The sequence below is a fragment of the Erythrolamprus reginae genome, chromosome 1, assembly GCF_031021105.1.
Source record: "Erythrolamprus reginae isolate rEryReg1 chromosome 1, rEryReg1.hap1, whole genome shotgun sequence".
In the NCBI taxonomy this organism is placed as follows: Eukaryota; Metazoa; Chordata; class Lepidosauria; order Squamata; family Dipsadidae; genus Erythrolamprus; species Erythrolamprus reginae.
In genome coordinates, this window is record NC_091950.1 from 128,939,243 (window position 1) to 128,960,151 (window position 20,909).

Below are 20,909 nucleotides of genomic sequence, written 5' to 3' on the forward strand. Positions count from 1 at the left end.
GTTCTTGATACCCTTCTGGAGATATTTAACACAACTGGACTTTCTGATACAGGACATGCTGGAGTCATCTTACACAATGCCAGGATGAAGCATACTTGAGTTTTAATGTAATTTCAATTTTCTCATATATTTTGGGGAATTCTAGGAAGTGGACTGTTTTTAAACAGGAAGTATAAAAGAAGCAAAGTAAAATTGGATTTCATCCAGTATGTGAATTAGCACACCCATACTAGGCCAAGAGTAAATTTGACAATATGCCTTTCTGGCTGCTTAAATTATTTGCTTGTATTTTTAAAAAAAGTTATTTTGAGAGGTATTTTAACATTCAATAAACAAAAACAGACAAACAAACAGGACAACAGAAAATAGATGTGATTTGAGGGCACAAGACTAACCAAACAATGAGAAGAATGAGGTGGGAAGGGCAGTTGGGGTTTTTTTGTACAGAATTGGGAATAAGTGGCAAGAGAAAAAACTCAATTTGCAGGATCCTGACTCCATGTTTTGCCCTTAGATCTGAAAGCAGGTTTGTTGTTAATTGTTTTACCTAGCTATAACAAAATTCTTCAAATATCTACAACTTACCACACAAGTAAAAGAAGATAGATGGTTTTGGAAAAGTAGATGCTGCATTTACCCTCTAATTAAACACATGGAATTTGAGCATAAATGGAGTTTTAGGCTTTTCTAAGAAATAAGCAAGATTCAAATGGAAATGGCTAACAGCTGTGGTGCCCTTCCTGTGTGTTTTGGCCTTGTTCTTTGTTCCCAGGGCCGGCTCTGCTATTGCTATAGAGATGTGATAGTTGAAGTACCTGGGTGTTATGTTTGACTGGTAGTAAAAAAAAAAGTGCTTCCTAGCACAACAGACGCTAGAGAAAAATTTTATTGAAACATTTAAAAGTAAAAAAAAAAGCCAAAGAAGAAAAGTTAACATAGCTCATGACAGGTTGGTATATAAAACAAAACAAAGCATTCAGTTCCATATTGCCAGCAGCTCAGTTTGGCCTCCCAGTACAATATGCTGACCTTCCATAATCTCCAAAATAATGGATTTCAATTTTTAGAATTCCCCAAACATTACAGAGCAGAATGGATCAAGAAAGTCTATCCTCCAGTCTTAAAAGGACACGTTGACTTTGCACTGGCTTTTTAAAAGAGATGGGTTTTTTCTTTTCTATTTTAATTTATCTCTCCCTCCCATCCTTCCCAGAGCATCTTAAAAAATTAAGATGAATATCCATATTTCAATTCTGCCAATTTACATCATCTGGGACACATAACCAGTATGATTTTTTTTTTAAAGATCTGGCACAAATTCTTGTGAAGATAAAACTTCAGTTTGTTGAACTTGGCTCCAATTGGCATGAAGCCTTCATTCTACCTAAACCTTTCATCTCATTTTAGAAATGAACATTTCTGAGCCTCCGTTTTCCTCCAAACATTAAGCACTGTATTGAAAGGGGATTTTTTCTATTCCTTCAATCTCAACATAGGCACTTTTATGGCTTGATTTTATGGCAGATGGTACCACACATGGGATACTTCATTAGCCAATTTATCAGCCAGTTTTGAATCTGGAAGGCATCTGTGTCTCTCCTGCTAATTCCTCAACTCTTTGTAGATGGATTAAAGAAACAGATCCTGTCATTACTGGTACTGAAAAAGGACTTAGGCACATTTACACATACAGCAGTTCACACAATATGACTGATCAGAGACTGCATCATTTCAGACAGCATGCAAGTGTGTGCTCTGCTGGGGGGGGGATCTACATACAGGGCGGGGGGCGGGAAATACCCCAATATACCCAGAAGAAACTCTCCATCACCTGGTTTTCAATACATGAATTTGATTTCTGTAAATCATTTGTCAGCTTGAAGTAACAGAGTGGATAACTTGTTTTCCAATGCGACTTCCAATTTCTCTAGACTAGATATAATCAGTCTGATGTCTTCCAGATGTTTTGGATTGCAGCTCCCATCAGACCCAGCACAAAAGCAAAGAATCTTGGGAGCAGAAATTTAAAACAGCTGGAAGATGCTTCTTACCTATCTTTGTTGTTGACTAGAAGTTACTAACTGCTTCTTTTGGAAATATTGTGTACTGTTACACTGCTCAGGTCAACAGAATTGGCTCAATTGCTGCTCAATTTTCTTTCTTTTTTTTTAGAATGGGAATTTGATTTTATGAAGCAAGACTTCCAACTTGTGAATGCTTTTGCTTTGCTTTTCCCAGGAGCAAAAGCAACACACTTGCCATTTTTTTAAAAAAATAAAAAGTGCAAATTAAAAAACCTAGCAGTCTCCACTTTACTTGATTAAGAGAGGTACCACGTTCAATCTATTGCTGAGAAAACATTTTGCTCCTAATAAAAACCTCTAAAAGGGCAGATATATTTTTAAGCATCCCCTTCTCTTTGCCATTTCAAACTGTTTTTCATCCAACAATATCCCTTAATTGTCCTTCAGCCTATTAAAATTTATATTGAGTCAGGATAGCCAATCATCATCTACACAGCACTTTCCAACCTCAACAACTTTTAGACATTAAGCATGCTGGTTCAGGGAGTTGAAACCCACCCATCTTAAAAGTTGCTAAGTTGGGAAACACTGGCCTACGCCACACTTTCTATTTAAAAAGTGTTCTTTGCTCAAAGCTAACTTTTTGTCCTAATAATGCACTTGATCCATTTCATTTGCTAGAGGACAGAGTCAATAAACATCAAAAGAGAACTCTGGCTGCATAACATATCACCAACTGAACACTGAACAATATTCAAATACGATATAGAAAAAACAAGACAGAAACTATTTAGTTGTACATTTATACACATTTCTCATGGACACCAATAAAAGGCTGTGAGTTACACATATCCATTTTGTACTCTGCTGATCCCAAAGCACATGCACACGCACACACAATATATGTATGTAGATAAAACGTACATGCACAACTGATACCTAGGATTTGTACATATAGTGTAGTCTACTATATTGGATCATGTAACCCCCAAAGCCTTTGAAAACTGGCAGAATCACTTTTGTTTTTAGTGCATGCAAACTTGACATTCAGGGCAGTGTTGCTTTAAGGCTATTTCTAAGGCTAAAAGATGTCTTCCTTATTTCCTGAAAACATAATCAGCAAGACTCTTAGTTTTCTAAGGATTCCAGAAACAAAATGTTTTTGATTTGGGGCAGATATTTAAAGAGCCCCTATGGAGGAATTGAATCTGGTTGCTGCCTACACCAGAAAGTAAAAACAAGAGGCAGTGTGGTGGGACCGAGAGACAAATAAATGCCTAATCAACAGATTCATTTTCTGATCTGTCTTGTGTACCCTGAGATTCTAATTTACACAGAATGTTATATTTGCTCTTGCCTGCCTGAAAGGAGTAGTTTTTACTCCAAATAATTTACTTTAAAAAGAGACAAGAATACAATCAAGGAGGCAGTTAAGTTGTCCCCCCACCACCACTTTCAATGGGAAGAAACTAGTAGTTTAATTTTAGAATTGTCTTCCTTTTAGGTAAATGTGGATTGATTCAGCTCACATCCAGCTCATTTGTTCCAACTACGATTTTAAAGAACACTGATTCCACTGCAGCTGATGTGGCACAGAAGAAACCGAAATTAAAACGATTTCTTCAAGAACAGCATGAAAACAGAGTGGAAGATAAATTTGAGGAGCTAAGAGGTGGTAAACAGGATAAAATTATATCTGTTACTTCAAAAAGAAAACTCTATGCTTATGGCCATTCTATGGCACAGTAAATATTCCCTGATTTGGGAACTTCTAGCTGTATTGGACAACAATACCAATTGTCCCAGATGATTTTCAAACCTCTGGAGGCTAACAGAAAGCAGAAAGAAAGAAAAAAGGAAAGAACAAGACAATATCCAGTTTTGCACTAAGGACCAATGGTCAGAAATCATAAGCAAATCAAAGAGGAGCTCATTTTGTGATCTCTTGGATAGATACGAATAGCTGGATAGATATGAAAGAGGTACAGTATATAACTGTATGGATGAGGTTAGGAGTTCTGGGAAACTGCCCAGCTTATACTTTTGTTGTTCTATTTCTGGTGTGTGGTGATGAGGAAACACAGGGATCTGTAGGGCATGGGACAAACAATTAAATGCATGTCATGGTGCAAAAACCTGGTGATTTGGGTACTTGTGTCTGATTCCAGAATATAAGTATGAAAGGCTTAGGTTTGCTCTGTGACGATGCAATTAAAAAAATATTTCTTTGTCATCACGATCTGTACAGGTTACCTACTGGAATACATAATAGTTCAATATATAGTATAGTTCAAAGTTTTATTTGTGCGGCCATACCCCTATTTATGTATATTGAGGGATATTATCTATCTTTAGTCAAGTCTTTTCAATGACACAGAAAATAGTTGCTTCCTTAAAAACCAATCAATTACATTTAATAAACAGGCTTCCAGAAATTATTTAATTGGTTTCCCCCAATAATTATTTTTGGCATTAGAATACTATACATTTATCAAGCAAACGTTAGGCAATATTTGCAGCGGGAGTAATAATGTAAGCAATGTGAGAGTGTTATGATATTGAAAGAGTGTATATTCCATTATTAGACCTATATCTAAAAAAAAAGAGAGAGAATCATATCAAAATTAAGAAACCAGGTTGGGGGCTAAATCTTCCTTTCTGTAAGATTAGTATTTTGTGAAGACTTGTGACTTTGTCTCCCGGAAACATAATGGACATCAAGGTAATAGATTTATGCAAATTGGTTAAAAATCTTTTTAAAAAAAATGAAAGTGGGGTTATTATTATAAAAAATACTGTCAAATGTGCATGTTTAGTAACAGAATAGCAAAACAGTTTAATTCCACTCAAGGACCCTTGTACACTTATGCTCACACATTTAGTCCAAGAGTCCAAGGGTTCTTTTAACCAAGACAAAAAAAAAATGGAACAGGATGGTTTTACTTTATCTCCACCAGAGGACAAAATAAAAGTAAAACACTTTCCACATTCCTCGTAAGGATAAACCCCTGGAAGAATTAATTCATAAATTCCCTCTTGATAAAACGGGAGCAATGGCCAAGAAGAGAAAAGCTATTTTTGATAAAAGCTCGGAACCACCAGCAGGATAGCTTTTTTTTTTTTTTTAAAAAAACCCAACAACCCATAATCCCGTGTGTAACTAATTTTGCCACAAAGTTACAGAAAACTCCCAATTCCCCCATCCTTTAAAATGAACAAGACGACTTTCAAATAAGAATGATACGCTCTGTAGAATAATATCTGAAAAGTTATATACACAATTTTTCTTTCTTTCTTTCCGTTACAATTGTCTCCTGATCAGGCAGTGGCCCTTTGGCTCACACTGGCACTGCCACTTTGCACTCGTCTTCTTCTCAATAGACAGAACTATTCCTAATGCCACAGCACAGCACCATGCTCAGGATCATCTCAAAGATCTGCAGCGCGAGAAAAAAAGATGAGGACAATGAGACTCCAGACACAATACAGATAGTACTCAACTTGTAAGAGTTTGTTTGTTTGTTTGACCATTCAAAGTTGCAAAAATGTGACTGGTTTTCCCCCAAGTGGGGCATAGGTTGTGCTGGGCTTCTCTGCCAAACACACACACACACACACACACACACAATCATAATCTGGGACTTCCTGCTTTCTGACCTGTGCATCAGTGGTGGGTTGCTGCTGGTTTGGATCAGTTCATCCATACCAGTGGTGGAAATTTTCACCTGCTTGTCCAACTGGCAGCGATGGATGGCTGTCCACACCCCCAAACCTGTTATCTGGTCGCCGCGTCTGGCAAAGAACCCTCTGCACATGCACAGAGGGTCATTTGCATAATGTGACAGAGGCAAAACTCCTACTTCCATCGCGATGTGAACCAGTAGGGAAAGTAAGTGGAACCCACCCTTGATGTATTATGTTGGGATTATGACAACAAGTGGGACTCCTGGTGTTGTTGTTGTTGTTAAATAATGTGGTTGTTTAGTGTTGCCTTTATATCACTTAGCACCAGCGACCCCAGCCTTACTTGCTGTCACAAACTCAAGACTACTGTAAAAAAAGTCTCCTTTAGAAGGAAACCGACATGATAACAAAATCCACCTTCTTCATTGGAAAGGCAGACAGGGATATTTAGCGAGCCCTGATTCAAGGAGGGTGAGTCCCAATTGTCTGTTGCTTGCCTGAAACGGCCTTTCCTCAACTTTTGTCCCTTCCAGATGTCTTGTCAGCATGAATTCTCCTGTTTGAGAAATTTGTGATCTCCACACACTGAAGTGTGTCCAACCTATGAAAGGCTGAGCTAAAAGGTTCCCTTTTGCAGCCTTGCTGCCTGGAGGCCCGAGAGGGCGGCTTTTGCATGGTCAACCTGCAGGTGTCTCTGCTACAAAAGGAGCAAATTAAGCAATACAGTGACACCTCATTTATCGTGGGTGTTCCGTTCCAGGACCACTCGCGATAAATGAAAATCTGCGAAGTAGGATTATTTTTCTCTCCCCCACTACACATTGTCCTTCACGTGCTGGTGTTCTCGCACCTCTACCTGGAGGACCCCTGACGCCAGGCGAACTGGCTTCCCATCCGAATCCTGAAGATACTGAGCACCCACAGCGGTCACCTCCTGCGCCCAGAATACCTGCAGCTGCTGTCCTCCATGCCAAATCTGAGCCTCCTTTTGCCTGCTTAGGTGGGCCTTTCCCCCCCCCTCTTGGCCGCGTGTATTCCCACCTCCTTGCCTGGCTGCTTCCCCAGGCCGCAGCACTTCCGGAGTCTCCTCTGGCTCTCCTTCCTCCCCCCCCCCTCAGGTCAGGGATGGGGAGGAGGGGACGAAAGAAAGATGCATCAAGTTCTTTGGTGCCTTCTTCTCCAACTTTGAACTTTGCGCCGCGGTTTAATTCTGCTGCGTCTTTCTTTCGTCCCCCCCCTCAGGTATTCTGGGTGCAGGAGGTGACCGCTGTGGGCACTCAGTGTCTTCAGGATCTGGATGGGAAGCTGGTTCGCCTGGCACCGGGGGTCCTCTGGGGAGAGGTGTGACAACACTGGGCATGCGAGGGACAATGTGTATATGGGGGAGAGAGAAAACAACCCGCGATGCACCAAAGCCGCGAACGGTGAACCACGAAATGGTGAAGGATCACTGTATTGGAGGAAGTGGCAGGGCTTCTTTTTCTCTTTGGGATAACGCTCCTTAACTTCCCTGATAGCTATAGGAAATAATCTTCACAGCCATCTTAATAAAAGAGGAGAGTGGCATGTCTGCTATTTCTTCTTAGCAAGACTGAATATTATTCTATGAGTTGGAAAGAGCTCTTTTGAGTGTCTATTGCTTTCCAAGTTTATTCTTTGCAACGCGTTCATCTGTTTCTTTGCCTTCTTTCATTTCGGTAATAAACTACCTTCCCCCATCCAAAACCACAAAGTTGAACAAGATAGGTCAAGCTCCTCCACCTTTTTTAAACCTCCCAATGTCCAGCTACACACAATTCCCAAAAGTGTGGCAAGGTATTTTGCTCTTTGGAAACATCCCACCGTGCACAACATAGCCAGCACTTACCATGATTACAGCCACTACTACAGCAACAATGCCAACTAAGTACAGCTTTCCGGAGAACAGATCTTCAATTTGATCGTGACAAGACTTTAACTGAAATTAAAAGAGTACAGATTTGTTTATTACATTCTCAGTATTGCTCTGGGCAATTCACAATATGAAAAAAAATGCAACAATAAGAAAATACAAGTAAACCAAATCAACATCTTTTTGAAAAATAAACTATATGGGCATTAACACATCGAGCAAGGGGATGATACCCATTTGAACTCCAAGGGTGCTCTAGGGTGATTTCCAGAGAGCCAGCTTTACAATAGACAAGACACACAACATGGCTCTTGATAGGGGACACTGTTTAATCAAAGGGAATTGGAGTGTGCCACCCCTGCTAGTTTTTGTCCGCTGGGCAGAAACTATGAGAGAGATATAGAGTTCCTCAGATATCCTGGCCCCGATGTCATCTACGAGGGTTGCTCAGAAAGTAATGCACCACATTTTTCCCCCTCAGCCTACAGTAATGGTACAAATGCGAAACTTTAGCTATAAATTATTTGAATTGTCAGGAGTGCGTGTGTAAATTTTGCATTTCTTCAGACAGATAGCGTAGCTGCAGCAGTGTTTCCAAATAGTGTCTGTAAATGATGTACGTTACAAGCAGCGTGTCATCATTGGATTTCTCACTGTGGAGAAAGAAACTGTTGGGAGCATTCACAAACGTTTGTGTACAGTTTATGGAGAATCTGCAGTCGACAGAAGTATGGTTAGACATTGGGCACAGAGGGTGAGGCCATTACAGTGCAGAAATGGCTTCGTGACCAGAACAAGGAGTGGTACCAACAGGGCATACAGGCCCTTGTGTCTCTCTGGATTAAGGCCATAGAACGGGATAAAGATGACGTGGAAAATAGGGAGTGTAGAAGAAACAGCATTCCTTCTTGTGTGCAAGTTTCAATAAATTGTTCAATAAATAATTATTGAAGAAAAAAAGGTGGTGCATTACTTTCTGGGCGACCCTCGTAGAACTGTATACGTGCATCTTAAATTGAACCTGGAAGCATCCCAGTACAGCAATGGTATGCCCGGGATTGCCCATAGCATTGCATTCTGGATCAGTTGGAGCATGAAGGGAGGTTTCTAAGGTCAGCATCATGTAGTGTACATTGCAGCAATCAAACTGATCAGCAAGGAGCATGTGGCCTTCAAGCTATGCATTTTTTTTCCTTGGGCACAGCTGCCACCTATTCTTCAAGCAGGAGACATGCGTCAAAGGTGATCTCCAGATTGGCCACTAATTTTGAGCAGGGATATCTAATCCCAGTATTGAAGCTGGGTAGCCATAATATCCACAGCTACTCAGTCCTTGGTAGAATTAAATTGGAGATAGCTTAGCCTCCAGATGCTGGGACAAGATTTTTAACAGCATCACTTGACTAGACTGGAGCCAAGAGATAAAAAGGGTGTCATCAGCCTACTGATATTGAGCCTTGAATTGTCAGATGACCTCACTTAAAAAAAAAAAAAATTAAACACATATTTTCTCAAAGTCCTTCCATTTTATTCAGAATTGTAAAAGTGAACTGTCAATACTGATAGGAAACACTGAATTGCCGAGTACTCTTTCTGTTCTGAACTGAGCATGAAAAATACGCAGCTTTATGCATGTCAGCAAATAGGAATAGCAAGGCCAAGGGCATATAATTCAGTCGCGTAACTGAAAGAATACATCATGATCTGTGGTTCATAAATTTACAAATGTAATGGGAAAATCAGGAAAGTACAGTACAGTGGTACCTCATGATACGAACTTAATTGGTTCCAGGAGGAGGTTCGTAAGGTGAAAAGTTCGTAAGATGAAACAATGTTTCCCATAGGAATCAATGTAAAAGCAAATAATGCGTGCAAATCCTTCAGGAAAATCCCAAACTTTAGAAGGGAGGCGAAAAGAGGGCAGGGAGGAGCAGCTAAAGGGGGCGGGTGGAAGAAGCAAGGCTAGGCTAAAGGGTGAGTGGGAAGGAAGAAAGGGAAGGGGGGCGCCCCTCCCTTTTCTTTCTTCAAAAGACACTCTTTCAGTGCCTGCAAACACGCTGTTCTAGTTATTTAAATGCAGTCATTTCCCCCTCCAAGCCGCCCCTCCCTTTTCTTTCTTCAAAAGACACTCTTTCAGTGCCTGCAAACACGCTGTTCTCCTAGTTATTTAAATGCAGTCATTTCCCCCTCCAAGCCGCCCCTCCCTTTTCTTTCTTCAAAAGACACCCTTTCAGTGCCTGCAAACACGCTGTTCTCCTAGTTATTTAAATGCAGTCATTTCCCCCTCCAAGCCGCCCCTCCCTTTTCTTTCTTCAAAAAAGGGAAAAAAAAGAAACCCCTTCATCCCAGCAGCAGTGGCTTGGGTTTGTAAGGTGAAAATAGTTCAGAAGAAGAGGCAAAAAAATCTTAAACACCGGGTTCGTATCTTGAAAAGTTTGTGAGAAGAGGCGTTCGTAAGATGAGGTACCACTGTATATAGAAGCATATATGTGCATGTATGTATGTATATATTTATAAATATTTCTAATATATAATTTACTATAAGAACCTGCAATTATTGGTATAGCACCTATTATACAATATAATACAACAGATATTTTAAATCATTTAGTATAACAACTATGCTCCAGCTAGTGCACGGATCTCACTTTTTATGTTTTTATGCAATCTTTGGTCACCATACCTGTTCGGCATTAACTCCAGTAGCGGGTTGCATGGGTGGGATCAGCGATCTGTTAGTGGAAATGGAGGTGCAGACGCATCTCCGCGCCCCTGACGTGTGCACGTGCACATCCGCACAAGATTTGGCTTTTGTGCATGCACCGGAAGCAAAATCTGGCACAAGGATGCTCTCAAGAGTTTGCCCATTTTTTGGTGGGGTTTTTTTTTGCTTCTGTGCAAAAATAGTGGTGAAAATCACCAAATTTTCACTTGCGCATGCATCCTCACACAGGATTTGGCTTCTGGAGGATGCGCAGAAGCCGAATCTCATGCCGGCACCTGTACCCACCAGCCGGACGTGTGCTTGCATCAGTCGCCGGGAGCATTCTGGTAGCACCGGCGAAGAGGAACCCCCGCCTGATGAACTCCATATTAAAGAGGAGGAGACAGAACTCTCCTTTTTATTTCCACCCACCCCAGGGTCACAAGGATAAGGTAGTAGTTCAAGCTGAGTGCTAACAGCAAGCCAGATTACAGAAGAATTAGCCAAGAAAGAGAAACTATAAACTGTTTTGAAAACTTGTATTATGGAACCTTTTGTTTAATCCTCCGCCTAGTCTGCCTTCTTTGAATTCAGATCTAAGTACAGTGGTACCTCGACCTAAGAACGCCTCTACTTGTTAACTTTTCTAGATAAGAACCGGGTGATCAAGATTTTTTTGCCTCTTCTTAAGAACCATTTTCTACTTAACAACCCAAGCCCGGAAAAATTTCCCAGGAAATTTGAGAGCAGCATGAAGGCCCAGCCAGTTTCCTGCCATTCCCCCTCTCTCTAGCGCAGTGTATGGGAGGCAGCCTCGCGCTGGGTGTATGGGAGGCACATGCTCCTCCTCGCCGCCTCAGAGTCCCTCTTTCTTTTTTTAAAGCCTTAAAGTTTTGGATTTTTTTGATTCTCCTCATCTCACCTTCTTCCTTTGGCAGCGACTGTCCTCCTCCCCACCCCAATTCTGAGCTTTTATTTCTTTCCTAATGGGTTTGCACGCATTATTTGCTTTTACATTGATTCCTATGGGAAAAATTGCTTCTATTTACAAACTTTTCAACTTAAGAACCTGGTCACCGAACAAATTAAGTTCTTAAGTAGAGGCACCACTATATATCCTCCTTCTTTTGCCATGGGGCAAACTAACTGAAACGAATATGAAGCATGGCTTCCTCCCTCCCTCCCTCCCTGCAGAGCAATTCAAATCAATTATCTGTGTATGCATAAATTTAATCTTATAGTTAACCAAATAAACAGACTATTTCTTTCCATCTTGGTATTTAAAAGTTTATGAAGCTTGCTGTTCTCCCCCCCACCCCCACCCACCGATCCACTTTTGCAGCATGATAAATCACACCAGCTAAATTGCATAGAACACTCAAAACAATTCCACATGAAAAGAATGTGTTTTGTTCCATATCTGAATCAAATTCATGGGGGGAGGGAGGTGTGTGTCTTGCTCTGAATTGGAACCACCACACAGAAGACAGCTTTGAGAATTTTTCTTAGTCCTTTTACTAACAATGGCTACAGAAGGCTCTTCACATGTCTATGCAATACCTGTGGATTTCTACATCTGTATGCAGATGCTCTGGCTCACATAATTTGGAAAGGGGAGGATTTAGAAAGGAAGAATCATCAAATTCCAAGCAACTTCCCAAATTCTTGCCCCATGGGGTATGTTGGGTGATTGGATCAGGCCATTTTCAGCTTCTCCCATCATATAAAGTTGGTCTCATTCAACTCAAATGCTAGAGGGCTATCTTCCTGATGGGCAGCCAATCAGACAAGAATGCTAAGCCCCTGTGCATGATTTCTTTCCAGCATTTTGTTGAGTTGGGGAAAAAAATGTAGGGGTGTCAAACTCGTGGCCCAGATGCATCACGTGCTGGCTCCACCCTCACCAGGTTTAGCGAAGGGGGAGAAATTTCCTATATGTCACATGACAATGATGTGAGTTTGACCCCCCCTGGTGTAGTGGCACACTTGTCCCAATCAACTTGCTGTATTGAAGAAAATGGATATATCTGTCATCATTAAAAGATATCATTAATATATATTGTATACATAAAACATATTGATGATGTTCTTACTAGTACAGCGTCTTTTATACTGCAATCAGCTTTGCTTCCAAAAATAGCTGTAGAAGTTATGTCACAGCAATTTAGCTAGGAGGGTGGGGATGGGGGAAAAGAGAAAAAGAAAAAGAAATTAACTGTAGGTATTTTCTACAAATATTTTAAATTACTTCTCCCCCCCCCAAAAAAAAAGATCTTAGTTTTCACCCTGTGTGTTTGATTATTATTATTATTATTATTATTATTATTATTATTATTATTATTAGACTTGTATGCCACCCCTCTCCCAAGGGGGCGGGTCACAACATACAATACAAAACAATATGTACAGTGTTCCCTCGATTTTCGCGGGTTCGAACTTCGCAGAACGTCTATACCATGGTTTTTCAAAAATATTAATTAAAAAATACTTCGCGGTTTCCCCCCCCTATACCACGGTTTTTCCCGCCCAATGACGTCATATGTCATTGCCAAACTTTTGTCTGCCTTTAAAAAACATTTCTTTTAAAAAAAACTTTAATAAATAAACATGGTGAGTAATAATATAAATGGTTGCTAAGGGAATGGGAAATTGTAATTTAGGAGTTTAAAGTGTTAAGGGAAGGCTTGGGATACTGTTCATAGCCAAAAATAGTGTATTTACTTCCGCATCTCTACGTGGAAATTCAACTTTCGCGGGCGGTCTCGGAACGCATCCCCTGTGAAAATCGAGGGAACACTGTATACAAATCTAATAGTTAAAACTGTAAACTAAAATCCCCTTGTGTTAAAAAACAGTCAGTCTACCTAATCACAGCCACACATAACATTTAATGATCAGAGAAGGAGGGGGCATGAACTAGCTGCCCCATGCCTGGAGACATAGATGGGTCCTAAGGCTCTTGTGAAAGGAGAGGAGGGTGGGGGCAGTGCAAATCTCCGGAGGGAGCTGATTCCAGAGGGCCGGGGCCGCCATAGAGAAGGCTCTTCCTCTAGACCCTGCCAGACGACATTGTCTAGTCGACGGGACCTGGAGAAGGCCAACTCTGTGGGACCTTATCGGCCACTGGGATTTGTGCCACAGGAGGCGGTCCTGTAAGTAATCTGGTCCGATGCCATGTAGGGCTTTCTAGGTCATATTGATTGATACCTGAACTTCCCTCTCATTACTTACTCATCATCTGCAGTGAATTTGTATCATTTAATGCAAGGATAAAGGGGAGATTTATTTTTATTTATTTTATTTTATTTATTTATTTTGTCCAATACACAATACACATTGAAGAGAATAGACAAGTAGTAATATATATAAAGAAAAGGATAGGAGAAAAGATATAAAAATAGAGAAGATGTATGAAAGGAAGAAAAGATAAAGGAGAGACAATTGGACAGGGAACGGAAGGCACACTAGATTGTGTATCAGAATCATCAAAAAAGAGAGTTTTCAACCAGAAAGGAAACCAAATCACTTCAGTGATTCCTGAAAGCATTGTGTGGCTTCTGTGGGTTGCTGGTTTGAGGAAAATCCTTTTTGACCTTTTTAGAAATAGGCTAAGCATGAGTTCCATAGGAGAAGGGATGGCAGAACCTGGGAGGTGGAGTGAAAAGGGGAATCGCCCTAGAATCCCTACAAGCTCATCTTGAGTGCTGTTGATTCTTATCTAACTCTAAGCCGGTGTAGACCGTTTAGCAATAACTTTTTTTAATTGATCCTTCATGTGTGGTCTTTTATGCTTGATACATTCTGATTTAAATGCAAATTTGAGTTAAATACAAAGTTAGGAACTGGACTTTTTCTTTACCCAGGGACTGCATGTATACATTGGAAGGCTTGTGTAAACTGCACTGCAGATAGGAAATGTAATATATTTTGAAAATGCAGCTTGTCCTTAAACTAAACACATAATGGAAATATCTACATTTTGTGTAGAATACATGTATGTATGTATGTATGTATGTATGTATGTATGTATGTATGTGTTGTGATTCAGCCTGAGGCTGCTCAGGGACCAGCTGCGTCTCTGCTGGCTCCATGCCCGGAGGAGCAGGAGCTGAGCAGTCGGATGGGGGAGAGGACAGTCAGGAATGGCACGAGGAAGAACAGCATGAGAGCCCTGGGGGGGGGGGCTCTCCCCAGCCAGTAGCTTGGAGTCATTAGGTGATGACGCACAAGCTGTCATTGACATGCGACAGAGACGTTCAGATCAAAAAAAGGAGCAATTAAAGAAGTATTATCAGCATTAAATTAGGAACAGCTGGGCTTGGGGTGTGGTCCTCATTAGCAGGGTTTAAAAGGCAGGCAAGCCCTTGAAGCCATGTGGAGTGTTATCAGTTGGAATTGCGGTGACCTGCTTTATTCTCGGCGTCTCTGTTCCTGGCTTGTGGCCCAGCAGTTTGGAAGACCCTTGGGAGGTGTAGGTCTGCTATCTACAGCCTTGTCTTGGCAGCAAGAATCCTGTATTGCTGCATGGACTTTTGCCTTCGTGTATATATTTGAAGTTCCAGCGTGTTCCTGTTTGTAAGGACATTTTCTGTTACCTGTGTTTTTCTTGATTTTTATAAACTGCCTTTGCCTTTTACCGGTGTGTCTGGCTTATCTTTTTGGGTTGGTCATAGCTTCTGGAGTGACCCAGACAGAACAGTATGTATGTATGTATGTATGTATGTATGTATGTATGTATGTATGTATGTATGTATGTATGTATGAATATATGTACTGTTGTGGTTGGCTTCAGGCCAGCTCCTTTGGCTGCTGATTTTGATGCAGAGGAGTGGGAGCTGTCTGTTCACAGAAGACCCATCTGGCTGGAGGACGAATCAGACAGTGAACTAGAAGGAGAGGCAGGGAGGGAAATGGAGCAGGAAGGGACTGGAGAGACAGAGAGGGGAATGGAGTCAGTCAGATCTCCAGCCAGAGTTTCATCTGAATCAGAAGAGGAGGAGTTAATAAACAATTCTATTCTGAATGTTCGGGTCAGGAGAATGCTGGGAAGACAAGAGCAGCTGCGCAAATGGAGAAATTGTTTATAGGTCACAGGTGATAAGAATGAATGACGCTGCTGCAACCTTGAAAAAGGGGAAGGTTGCAGAGGTCTGTGTGGGAGCCTACTGTTCAGTTTTGAAGAAAGTTTGATGAATTGTGGTTTCGTATTTGCTGTGGATTTCTGGACATTCTGACATTTAAGCTGTGAGTTATTTCTGGCTGACGTAAGCCTTAAAGGCTTCTGCACTGACTGGAGTAATTAACTCTGACCTATTGCTCTGAAACTGTGGTTTGCAGTTTTCTGAATATAAAGAACAACACTTGCTTTATTTTTACAAGCCTGTGTGTGTGTGTGTGTGTGTGTGTGTTTGATTAATTATTTCATTCCTGGGTGACCCGTGGCCACGCAGAACATGTACAAAATAACTATTCTTGTTCAGTCGTTGTAAAAATGAATTTTCTATAGCAGTGACCTAGAAAAGATTCCCTAAAGCCACACAGTTGGCTATTTTCTCCTTTGGAGTCATTGCAACACTTGCATTTTGGTTCCTTCTAGACATGTGACTGCAAGTGTTGTCAATGTAAGCTATAAATCAAGTTAAATTGCTTCACCACCCTGTCATTAGAGAGGAAGGCACTTTCTGTATGTCCTACAATTTTTGATTACAACTACTGGCATGAAAAACAGTTGTGTGTGAGGCCATCTTAAGTTCAGCACGCATTTACTGTAAATTACAGTAATTGTAATTTAGGTTATATTTTAATTTGTAGCTGAATGCCATTTTGTAATTCTATTTTTAAATAGCTATTTTATAAGTACTAAAGTATTTTTCTATTTTTTAAAGTAAGAACAGGATATTATACCCATTTTAGGTTACTTTGGGTTGTATAATAAATGTGAGATATAAGTTAATCATAATAATACTTGTATACAGTATACTATTGTGCTACTTTAATGGCTGCCTACCATTTTTGAGTACCATTTTAAATCAAACATATATTTAAATATATATTTATATTTAAATTCACATATATTTAAATTCACATATATATATTTATTTTGGATGTTTTTATTGCTTTTAAATGTTTTAGTATCTTTCGATACATTTTTGAATTGTAAGCCACCGAGAATGAATGAATAAATAAATGAAATAAATGAATGAATAAATACAAAAGTTAAATTAAATATCTTATAAAGTATGTTGAACTGGCTTTGCATATGGCAATAAATGTAAGAATTCTTTATGTTGCTTCCTGGAAATTATAACCAATTCCTTTTGTAGAAGAATGACAAACTAATTAGATGCTTCAAAATCAAAATTAAATTCATACTGAAAAATAAATCTAAATCAGAAATTATAATCTTATAAACAGGTTCATCTTACACCCAAGGTTTAGGTTTTTCTTAAGATTATGATTTTATAAATCTGTTAAACTTTACAGATTAAGCAATATTGTAATTATTGTAATTTCTTTATCTTCATTTACAATTTGAGTTATACTGGTTTAAGTTGCTAACTATTACATAATAGTCTAATATTGAACTTTAATACAAATATGTGGTTTTTAATTGATATAATTGACTTTTTGTATTTTTTAAAGCTCATTTTATAATGTTGGGAAATCTTTTTTATTCTTTTCATTTTTGTTTGATTACATTTGCAAAATCAGTGAATAATTTTTTTTAAAAAAACTCCTTAGAGATTTCTCCTCAGAAAACTACAAATACTTAAGTCATAAATAATGGGGTATATATCCTTTGTAGCAAGACAAGTTTTTCACAGAATACAGAACTGGACTTAAATAGATATACAGGTAACCCGTGCTTAGCAACCATTCACAGTTGTGATGATGATGAAAAAAATAGTCTCAATTTTGACTGCTGAACAAGGACTACCTCTAATCTACAGATACTGGAAACAGTTACTTCCAACTCACTGAGCAAGCAAAAAACTGTGAAGATTAAATTTGATTCCCAACAAAAGTGTACTGTATAACTTACTGTTTCTTGGAAGGTTTTCACAACAGCGGCTGCCTTTTGTGCTTTGGTTTCATCCTTGTCTTTCGATTGAATCACTGCTTCATCATAAAACAATTTGATATCTTTGGCAATCTGCAAAAGAGAACAAAGGACAATATACTCTCAATGCAACAGATGTGGGTTTTTACAGGTACTCTTTCCACTTTGGTCTATTCAATTGCCTGATCTTGCAGATTCTAATAATCAGATAACAACTGGATAATGAAACAAAAAAGCTCAAATACTTGAATTAAATTTGCAGATCCACAATCACCAATTTATTTGAAGCTAGTTGACAATATAGAACTGTGTATGCACGAAATAGTACACTGACCTTATTGTGAAGCTCTTTTTTCTATTCTGGCTTGTTATTCTAAAATTAGAGGGGGTATAACTCTATCACTGGGGCAAGATCAGAACTTTTTTTTTAATATTCTGCTTTCAGTATGAGTGGAAAATAAATATAATTCAAACATACACTCCCCAAAAGAATATGTTAATCCAGTGATTTACTGGATAAATGTTATTGCTACCAATTTCTGCAAATAAGTAATAATATAGTTGTTGGGAGAACATGATTGGGTCGATCATGTCAAATTAGGGAATTTGCTTAGAAAAGTGGGAATCCCAAAACATTTGGAATACTGTATTGTGTTCAGTTCTGGAGACCTTACCTTCAAAGATATTGACAAAATTGAACGGGTCCAAAGATGGGCTACAAGAATGGTGGAAGGTCTTAAGCATAAAACGTATCAGGAAAGACTTAATGAACTCAATCTGTATAGTCTGGCGGACAGAAGGAAAAGGGGGGATATGATTGAAACATTTAAATATGTTAAAGGGTTAAATAAGGTTTAGGAGGGAAGTGTTTTTAATAGGAAAGTGAACAGAAGAACAAGGGGACACAATCTGAAGTTAGTTGGGGGGAAGATCAAAAGCAACATGAGAAAATATTATTTCACTGAAAGAGTAGTAGATCCTTGGAACAAACTTCCAGCAGATGTGGTAGATAAATCCACAGTAACTGAATTTAAACATGCCTGGGATAAACATATATCCATCCTAAGATAAAATACAGAAAATAGTATAAGGGCAGACTAGATGGGCCATGAGATCTTTTTCTGCCGTCAGACTTCTATGTTTCTATGTTTCTATCTCATGTGAAACTTATAAAGAGGTGAGGAAATCACAGAACATGGCAAAATAGACTTGCAAAGAATTGTGACGAAGCTGAACATTGTAACTTAATTTATTCGATTTATACGCTGAATATAAAGGAAGCTGCATTGGAAGAAAATAAGGATGGTTTTAAAATTGGAAAAAGGCATTAATAGCCTGCACTAAGCCATTATTAATTAGTAGTGATGAGACTACTCTGATAGCTCTGAAATGCAAAAGATCTGCACACTGTAGTAACAGAAACCAAGTGAAAAAAATAAATATAAAGAAGAATTAATGACAACAGCTATTGACATCAAAGATAACGAAGCTGTGAATAGCTCTTGCCTTTGGGATTGAGCGGCATCAGGGGTGGGCTACTGCCTGGACGGGGGGGGGGGGACGGGATGCAGTGGGGTAGCGGAAATGAAGCTCCACTCCAGAGCATCCAATTTGCACTGAAAGATGTTGAAAGAAAATGCAGGGCATCCTGCATAAGCCACAGCCACAGTGTGGTAGTAAAAAGTTTGGTAGCCCTTCACTGGGCGGCATAGAAGTCGAATAAATAAATAATTAACTGCCAATAACAACAAAACATGCAGTCAAGAAGTACATCATATAATAGACCAGCCATAAAAGCCATGGAAAAGATACGATAAATATAGTACAGTGGTACCTCGACATACAAGTCTAATTCGTTCCAGACCCGAGCTCGTATGTCGATCAACTCACGCCGAGATAACTGGAAGTAAGGAATTCTTTCGCCACCTAGTGGAAGCTCGGCTCATATCCCGAATTTGAACTCGGGTGTCGAACAGAAATTTTGCTCACGTCTCGGCTCATAACTTGGAATACTCGCATGTGGAGCAGCTCGTATCTAGAGGTACTACTGTATAAGATACTATACTATACATCTGAACATAAAAAGATCAGAATACCGCAGACAATTATATTCCCTACGACACTTTATGGAAGTGAAAGTTACTCTCTGAAAAAGCTGGGTAGAAAAAAAAACACTGATACTTCTGAACTTAGGTATTAGAGTTGAGAATAAAAGGGATAGCCAAGAAAAGAAACAAGTGAATCCTTGAACAAGTGGATGATTGAACAAATCAACGCAACATTACACAAATCCTTCCCTATGATCTAGTCCTGTTATACCAGCATTCATTTTACAGCATTTTGAGAGAGAAGATAAAAGGAAATATGACAATGTTGTTGTTATTCAAAAAAGTGCATGAGTTTTTTCATATCTCAGTAGCGCCTTGCTTCAGATATGTTTTGAAGAATTACAAAAACATGCAAAATCCATGTGCCTTGGAAATTGGAATGGCATGGAAAACCCTGCAAATTCAGTTCTCTAAGGACCAATTCTTAAGTAGGGAAAACAACATAATTTACATTCAAGGGAGAATGAATAGCAGATCTGAGAGGCCCTAAAATTTGCAGAAACACATCCTTAGGAGATTTGGAGGGACTGAAGAATAACTGTTAAGTGACTGCTATAAAAAGTTCAGGAAGGAAGCCAGAGATAGAAGAATGGGTGACAGGTTAATATAGGGAATAGCAGCCGTCTACACCAGGGATCCCCAACCCCCTGGCCCACAACTGGGCCTTGAACCTTTCAGAACTGGGCCACGGAAGTAGTGAGTGTGCGTGCATCCCCAGTCACGTGACCAGTGGGTGAGCACACTCCATTTATGCGAGAAGCAGGAACCTATGGATGATGCTTGCACAAATGGAGCTGAGTGTGCACACATTTGCCCACCACATACGTGGAACCACCCGTCTCTTCGCCTACCAACTGCAAAATTGAAAAGGTTGGGGGTCTCTGCACTTACATGCCAACCTTACATTCTAAGATCCACCTATTCAACAGTCTTTTTTCTCACTCTATCTGAAATCAGGATTGTTAAACTCTTGGGGACAAGTATATGTCTTCTGCCTGTCTTGACACTTGTAAACACACCATCTATGTAACACCATCATAGTAGCTCCGGTGACAGATAGATAGTTGCAGTGTATTTATTTTTATTTAGCTTCCAGAATTGGAGCCTGCTTTCTGCAACAAGTGGAAAAGAAACGAGGACAGCAGACAAATAGTTTGTTATGGCACTACCAGGTGGGGCATTGTGCTGCTCCCCAGGGACTGATCATCCTCCACTTATTAAAACTGATACCATTCATAGCTGCTGAAGTGACATGGCCTCAAAGTTGGTTTCAGAGGGAATAAATCCAAGACTTGATTCCCATTAATCAGGAATCAATAACTGAAAAGCTTTTATTACCACTTTCTTTCAGAAGTTAAGAATCAAATACAGTGATCCCCCGAGTTTCGCGATCTCGATCTTTGCGAAATGCTATATCGCGATTTTTTCACCCGATGAC

At 39.6% G+C, this 20,909-nt stretch overlaps 1 protein-coding gene across 1 annotated transcript in view; it reads right to left on the minus strand.

The window, feature by feature from the left end:
* Positions 1 to 868: 868 nt before the first annotated feature.
* Positions 869 to 20,909, minus strand: part of CD81 (CD81 molecule) — a 98,657-nt gene continuing 78,616 nt past the window's right edge. Inside the window, exons 5-8 of the mRNA XM_070764901.1 lie at positions 17,346 to 17,456; positions 12,397 to 12,471; positions 7,576 to 7,665; positions 869 to 5,461 (exon numbers count right to left, since the gene is read on the minus strand). Of these exons, the coding sequence (XP_070621002.1) occupies positions 5,399 to 5,461; positions 7,576 to 7,665; positions 12,397 to 12,471; positions 17,346 to 17,456 (339 nt within the window). The 3' untranslated portion in view covers positions 869 to 5,398. The remainder of the gene's footprint in view (positions 5,462 to 7,575; positions 7,666 to 12,396; positions 12,472 to 17,345; positions 17,457 to 20,909) is intronic.